Here is a 7,344-nt window from a genome sequence, read left to right as displayed (position 1 = left end):
AGTACCAACATGTGGTACAGTTAATAGGATATTATTCACCACCATGCTCTTATTATCTGCACAGGGTTGGCCAGGATCCCTTGCCACATGCCCGACTTGTCTACGCAGGTGGTTAACTAGTTTCTCTTTCCCCTGCTGCCTTTGGATTTGATGGTGTTCCCATATACCCATTCGTGCGTGATTATATGATATATGTACTATGCGCATGATTGCAGGTATGGCTTTCAGGTAAAAGGGTTGGTTATGTAAGTATTTGGATGTACAATGATATACTAATTGAACAGTTAAGTACATAATTTCATGACGTGATATTCAATTATATAGCTGGTTGAAAACAAAGTAAAGAACGATTCTAGAATTTCATCATTGGTTTCACTTTGAATATTTCTGTATTATCTTAATTATGATTCATGGTTTTTTTAAAAAAAAAAAAAAAAAAAAAAGCAAATTATTATTTTCTTTTCAAATAATTTAAATGTTATTTTTAAAAATATATTAAATAACATTTAGAGAGAAAAAAAAGTAGTCAAAAAGAGAAGGAAACCTTCGGAACCCTCAATATTCACCCAACCCCACGACGTCTAATTTGCATCCGTATATATGTTTCAGTCATTGTGGGAAGATATGAATTCTCAGCCATTAAAATTAATTGCTTTAAACATAACACTCTGCTATTACAGTCTTTTTGGAATAACACTTTTGAATTTCGATGAAAATTATGTGTTAAGTAACGCAGAAGACAAATTACTACTTAGAGAACAGGGGAGGATAATTCAGCTCTTCCAAGATTTCATGCCAGCTTTTCAGATCAGCAGACAGTTGCTTTTGAGTCCTTAATTTCACATTGTTAGTTTTGTTTGACAGTCTTATAAATATATGATTGATTACAAAGGCCATGCTGCTTCTCGGTATCCGCAGGTTCTCTATCAAACACTCCTTAGACTCAAATTATCAGTTGGCAAATTCAACAAAGTAGAATATGTGAGTGCATTTGAATTTCTCTATAATTTCCTGGTGGATTCTTGTTCTTTAGGGTTTTTGATTGAAAACCTATTTGCTTGTGCTGCGTCATTAGGGCATACTAGCGCATAAGGGAAGGGAGACAAATGCAATGCAATTGGGGGCTGGCAATAATCTTTACATTACACCTGGGTTGGAAGAGAAATAGCGCATAAGGGAAGGGAGACAAATGCAATGCAACCTGAGATCACTCTTTCGACTTGGAGTTGGAGAGCAGCCCAATATGCATTCTTATCTTCACTTGCAGGAGCAGCCTAATTTGTTGAAGAACTGTCTATTTGCAGTTATTAATTGATTTTTAGTTCACGTCCTCAGTGCATTCCTGGCACTGGTCATGGACTCTTTGCATGGTTGCGTATGATCACACAGAACAGAGGCATCTGTTCCTAAAGTTACAGGACAAAATTTCACCAACATTGGCGAGTCTCAATGGATAGCATGTCATTTACCAATGGGAATCTCATCCAACAATAAAGTATAAAAACACTTTATTAAAGTTCAAAGGATATACTCTAATCAATAAAGAAATTCTGCTGGGATTGCTTTACACATTATTAAAATCACCGGAGATTCTTTAATAAATATTTTATGTTAATGATTATTTACATATTTCTAATCTTAACCGTTGGATTGCATTCATTATCTAATACTTAACCGCTATCTCTTCCGAATAAAGCATTCTTTCTTCAAATCTGAGATGTTGTAAGCACGACACCAAAAAGCAAGGCCTGACAACTTTAGTGATTTCTTTATAATGGAAGATGCCTTGCGTTTGTGGAATCGACAGAAGCTTTAAAAAGCATCGTTTTTTCTTTCCCTGAAGTCTAGAGATAAAGGCATGAAATTTGTTAAATAAAAGCCATCGAAAGTAAACTAATAATGAAAAAGAAGGTGACTGTTACCTCTGAAATGTATTTAAATATGTCATTCAAATTTTAAAGCACATTTTACGATCAACGGGGGAGAGAGAAACACTCAAACACTCAAACACTGTACGTGCGTCTTCAATCATCTGGTTTCCTTAGCTATCTTTGCATTCTCTGCTCTCTCATCTCTGTCTCGCGCGAGTATGGAAGCTGGAAAGGTGTTAGAAGTTCTCTATACTTTTCCTGTCGAGGGAATACTGAACAAGCTGGCTTCACTTGCTGCTCGAGAAATAAGTCTGTTCCGGGGATTCAAAAAGAAACTAACAAAGCTTCGTCAATCGTTACTCGAGATTCAAGAGTTCTTAGGCGATGTTGCCCACCAGCCACAGCAACGGGGCAAGGCAGTGGAGGACTGGGTGAGGAAACTGAAGGACATAGCTGATGATGCTGACAATGTCTTGGATGAAATCAACTATGAAGATCTCCGCAGGCAAGTAGAACTGCCAAACCAAAAGAGGAAAAAGCTAAGCAAATTCCTTTCAAACTCCTGGTTTCGTCGAAACATGGCACATAAAATCAAGGACATCAAGGACTCTTTGGTATATCTCAAATCTGAGGCATCTTTCATTGGACTAGTTGCCAAGAAAATAGATGCAACCCCTCGAGGGATTGCAGGGGATAGAGAAACCAACTCATTCTTTGATGAAGATGAAATCGTGGTTGGAAGGAAGGAGGATCTGTCAAAGATAATTACAATCTTGACTAACTCCAACTTGGATCAAGAAAATCTTTCAGTAATGCCCATTGTAGGAATGGGAGGCCTAGGGAAGACAACTTTGGCTAAGTCAGTATTCAATGATGATTCTATTGGTAGACATTTTGATAAAAAAATATGGGTATGTGTATCTAACACTTTTCAGGTCAATTCGATTTTAAGTTGGATATTAGAATATCTTAACCCAACAAAGGCTGGGATACAACGCCAAGATGCATTGCTTCAAAACCTAGTAGAAGAATTGAAAGAGAAGAGATATTTTCTCGTGCTTGATGACGTCTGGAACGAAGATCCTCAAAAATGGAGCAAATTGATGACTTGTGTGTCAAAACTTCATAGTGCCCAGGGAAGCGTCGTTATTGTCACTACGCGCAGTGCCAGTGTTGCATCAATCACGAAAAAAGTACTTCCAATGTATGTTTTGGGAGGTCTATCTCTTGATGATTGTTGGGACATATTGAAGAAAAGAGCATTTCCGTATGGTAATGCTCCTACTGCAAAAGATCTAGAAACAATTGGAAAGGATATTGCCATAAAGTGTGCTGGTATACCGTTAACGGCAAAGGTACGTAATGATGATATATCAATTTGAAGTTTGTTCCGCATGCATTTCTTTATTTGTTACAAGTACTAAAATATTCAGATCAAGGGCCATTAACAAATTGATATATCAATTTGAAGTCTCTAGTTCTGATCAAGTGCCATTAACAAATTCAAAACATCATTCAATTTGATGTCATTTAATTATTTACCTATCGTTTGAATGCGTGTTAATTTACATGTATGCTACTTTATCAGTATTTGCAAGTACCATGATTAGCATATGTACTTAAAAAGTATAGGTAATTTAAGGTACCAGCATAATATAAGGTACATTTCTCACATAAAAATAATAGGTATGTACTAAGAAAATACTAAATGTTACTGGAATTGGCTTGCAAATAATTTGTTGAAAAAAATGTAATTAGCATCGGGTTTTACTTTAAAAAATTGGGTTTTATTAATGGAAAAATAAGGTGATGGGTTGTAGGTAAGAAAAAATGTGTTTGAAGTGGAAAACCCAAATTTACTATTTACACGCATGAACATTGGCTTAGGATTAAACATTCCAACAAAATACCAGTTTTTGGTGCAATGTTAACATTTACTGGTAACATACAACTAAGTTTATTGAAAAACCAAATTATGTTTCTTGTTAATATTATAGCCAAGTCACCTACTTAATCTTTAATATATACACTAATTTATGTACCAACACAACAGGTTTTGGGAAGCATGTTGCGTTCTAAATATAGTATCGATGAATGGTTGGAAATTCAAAACAGTAGGATATGGGAATTACCAGAAGGAGATGAAAGAATTATCTCGGTTTTGAAGTTGAGTTTTGATAATTTGAAATCACCTTCTTTGAAACAGTGTTTTGCATATTTGTCAAAGTTCAAGAAAGATTTTGAAATGGAAAGAGAAGACTTGATCCAGCTATGGATGGCTCAAGGATTTCTCTGTTCTTCTCCTAACAAAGATATGGAGGATATAGGTCATGAATATTTTGCAATTCTGTCGCAAAACTCCCTCTTTCAAGAAGTTGAAAGAAGCTATCCCCACTTTGGTATATTTATTAAATGCAAGATGCACGATCTTGTACATGATCTTGCTAAGCTTGTATCAAGATCTGAAATGGAAGATAAACTTGAGAATCAACACGTGGCATGGGATCGTTCTAAAAGTTCTGAAAGAAATGCTGAGAAACGGCGATCACTGTTTGTGAATGGTGATCAAGCCCTTAGTAATAATACATCACTTATAAGCTTTAAGGCTTTGCGTGTTTTAAATTTGTACAGGGCTGATATTGAGGAGCTGCCAAGTTCAATTGGCGTCTTGATACATTTGAGGTATTTGAACGTTTCTCGAACAAAAATCAAAGAACTCCCGAAGTCTATTGGCAAGCTTTATAACCTACAAACGTTAAGAATGGAGGATACATGGAATCTTGAAACGTTTCCAAAGGAAATGGAAAATTTGATCAACTTGAGGCATGTTTATTTCCATCGTCGTGATGAGGCAGTTTCATTTGGGATGGGACGATTGAAACATCTGCAAACAATATCTCCTTTTTTTACTTTGGACAAGGAAAGTAATCGTAGAATTGACGAGCTGGGTGGCTTAAACCAATTAAAAGGTGAACTAATTATTAGTGGTTTGGAACATGTGAGGGACGGAGGCCAAGCAAGGGCATCAAATTTAGTTGGGAAAGCAAATCTACGAAGGTTGACATTAGAATGGGGGGAGTATGACGAGGAAAGAAAAGAGAAAGACAATGATGTACTGGAAGGCCTCCGACTCAACTCTGAGTTAGAATTCTTAAAGATTGACAAATTCATGGGTTCTAAATTAGCATCATGGATGATGAGTGGTTTGTTGCCACTGAATTTGACAGAGATTCGGTTAATGAGATGCATAGAATGCGAACAAGTCCCGTCACTTGGCCATTTACCAAATCTTAGGCTTGTTGAGTTCAGTGAAATGTCAGAGCTTAAATGTGTGGGAGTTGAGTTTTATGGTTATAACCATGTTAACGGTGCGGCGAAGAAGAAAGAGACTTTGTTTCCAGCATTGAAAAGCTTAACTATTTATTATTGCCCAGCTCTAATTAAATGGGAGGAACTGCCACCAACAGATGAGAAAGTAGCGGTGTTTCCCCGCCTTGAGGAGTTGACTATAGAGTCTTGCGACAGTCTCGAGTTCATTCCAATTACCCTGGGCAAGGGGAAGGGAATGCCATGCCTCCGCAAATTGCAGATTGAGGATTGTGAGAAATTATCAAGCTTGCCGACTAGCTTAGAATATTGCATCTCTCTTCAGGAGTTGAGTATCAAGGAATGTGATGGATTGACAAGTCTACCGAGTGGGCTACCATCCTGCACATCTCTTAAGAAGTTGAGAATCGCGTCATGCCACAATTTGATATCTCTGGCACATCTCGATGTATCCAGGTTGCAGTCTCTTTCATCTTTAGAAATATTTTATTGTTTGAAATTAAAATATTTGTCATTGGAGGGGCTACGCTCTCTTACGCGTTTAGAATCTATGAAAATTGGTGCGTTTTCGGAGGAGCTCGATTCTTTCCCTGATTTTGAGCTTCCATCACAAATCCAAACTCTAGAGATCGAAGGGTGGCCTAAGCTCAAGTCTCTACCTCAACAACAAATTCAGCACTGCACTTGTCTACAAGTAGTGTCCATAGTCTCTTTCGACAGCGTGGAGGCTCTTCCAGAGTGGTTGGGTAACCTTACATCTCTTACCACCCTGAGTATCCGTCGGTGTAAAAATCTGGTGTCTCTTCCTGCCGTTGAAGTTATGCAACGCCTCACCAAACTAAAAAAGCTAGTGATTGATACATGTCCCCGTCTAGGGGGAATATCCACCCTCAAGAGCGGCCCAGAATGGCACAAGATTTCTCACATCCCACGTATAGATGGTAATTACAATATTCTCAAATGAAATCATTCAATTCCCTTTTCTCACTTAATTTCCCAACGAGTACAAGTTAAGAATTGGGTATATACTTCTGATATCGGATTGCATTCATTAGATGTGTTGGTAGATTTAATATAGAGTTTAGAAATTGTAACCCAATCCTCTAACATAAAATATTTATTGAAGAATCTCCATTCTTTCTTCAGTATTATTGACCAAACACTTTTTTAATTAGTTTCCAGATGAGAATCATCGGAATCTTTTTAGTGATGATGATTCGACCAATGCAACCCCTTCACAAATTAGCTAGCACAGTTGGCGCACAAAGTGAGTCTACTCTTCTTCTCTCATCAGATTAATCGTTAAACTAGATTCTTTTCCAGAGGGGATGAGGATGTGCATGAGGTAGGTGAAGGTGTTCATCAGATGGATTTGTGAAGCTGATCAACGACGATGTGTCATGGCAAGCACAAACTGATAAGGATGAAATATGGTGGTTTGCAGGAATCATGGGATAATATTGATACAGACCATTATGTGTTGGTTGCCAGTGGTAGTAATCTTGTATGAGCTAGTTCTTTGCTTGTTATGGCTGAAGATCACAGGGTAGCCAAAGCTCAAGTCTCTACCTCAACGACAATTTTACACTACACTTGTCTACAAGATTCGTATATACAGGTTTTCGACAGCGTGGAGGTTCTTCCAGAGTGGTTGGGGTAACCTTACATCTCTTACCCATCTGAGGATTAAGGCGTGTGAGAATCTGGTGTATCTTCCTGCCGTTGAGGTTATGCAACGCCTCACCAAACTTGTTACGTGTCCCTGTTTAGGGGGAAGATCCACCCTCCTGAGCGGCCCAGAATGGCACAAGATTTCTCACATCCCATGTATATCAGGTAATTATATTCTCAAAAGAAATCCTTCATTGTTTGTTCAATTCCCTTCTCACTTTTCTTTTCTTCAGTGTTGACCAAACACCTTTTTTAATTAGTTGACCAAACATCTGAGATTGAGCCTACTCTTCTTCACTAACTAATAATGTTCTTCTCTGATCAGATTAATCATTAAACTATATTTTCAGAGCAGATATTCCTGCTCTTCTCTAGCCTCTGCTTAATGTTTTCCACATCTTCCTGTATATGTTTGTGTTACTGATGGCATTTACTATCAGTTGAATTTGGCACAATGTGTTGGATTTCACTTCCG

The 7,344-nt window shown here is 37.6% G+C and overlaps 1 protein-coding gene across 2 annotated transcripts; it reads left to right on the top strand.

Moving 5' to 3' along the window:
- On the top strand, positions 1,991–6,773 carry LOC18790676 (putative disease resistance protein RGA1). 2 transcript variants are annotated; one of them, XM_020559874.1, is made up of 4 exons: positions 1,991–3,226; positions 3,925–6,139; positions 6,381–6,465; positions 6,643–6,773. In XM_020559874.1, exons 1-3 carry the CDS (start codon positions 2,090–2,092, stop codon positions 6,446–6,448), a joined length of 3,420 nt encoding a protein of 1,139 aa, XP_020415463.1. In that variant the 5' UTR covers positions 1,991–2,089; the 3' UTR covers positions 6,449–6,465; positions 6,643–6,773. The 2 variants fall into 2 exon arrangements, with proteins under 2 accessions (XP_020415463.1, XP_007226821.2); XM_007226759.2 differs by having other exon boundaries at positions 6,374–6,773.

The sequence above is a fragment of the Prunus persica genome, chromosome G1 (genome assembly GCF_000346465.2).
Source record: "Prunus persica cultivar Lovell chromosome G1, Prunus_persica_NCBIv2, whole genome shotgun sequence".
NCBI lineage: Eukaryota > Viridiplantae > Streptophyta > Magnoliopsida > Rosales > Rosaceae > Prunus > Prunus persica.
Note: the sequence above shows the minus strand (reverse complement) of the source record. Positions and strands in the feature narration are given on the sequence as shown.

Excerpts from the sequence above, each read along its gene's own strand:
- LOC18790676 (XM_020559874.1), top strand. The coding sequence starts at position 2,090 with ATGGAAGCTGGAAAGGTGTTAGAAGTTCTCTATACTTTTCCTGTCGAG. Across the intron at positions 3,227-3,924 it reads GTATACCGTTAACGGCAAAG|GTTTTGGGAAGCATGTTGCG; the intron begins GTACGTAATGAT and ends CCAACACAACAG. Across the intron at positions 6,140-6,380 it reads TCACATCCCACGTATAGATG|ATGAGAATCATCGGAATCTT; the intron begins GTAATTACAATA and ends ATTAGTTTCCAG.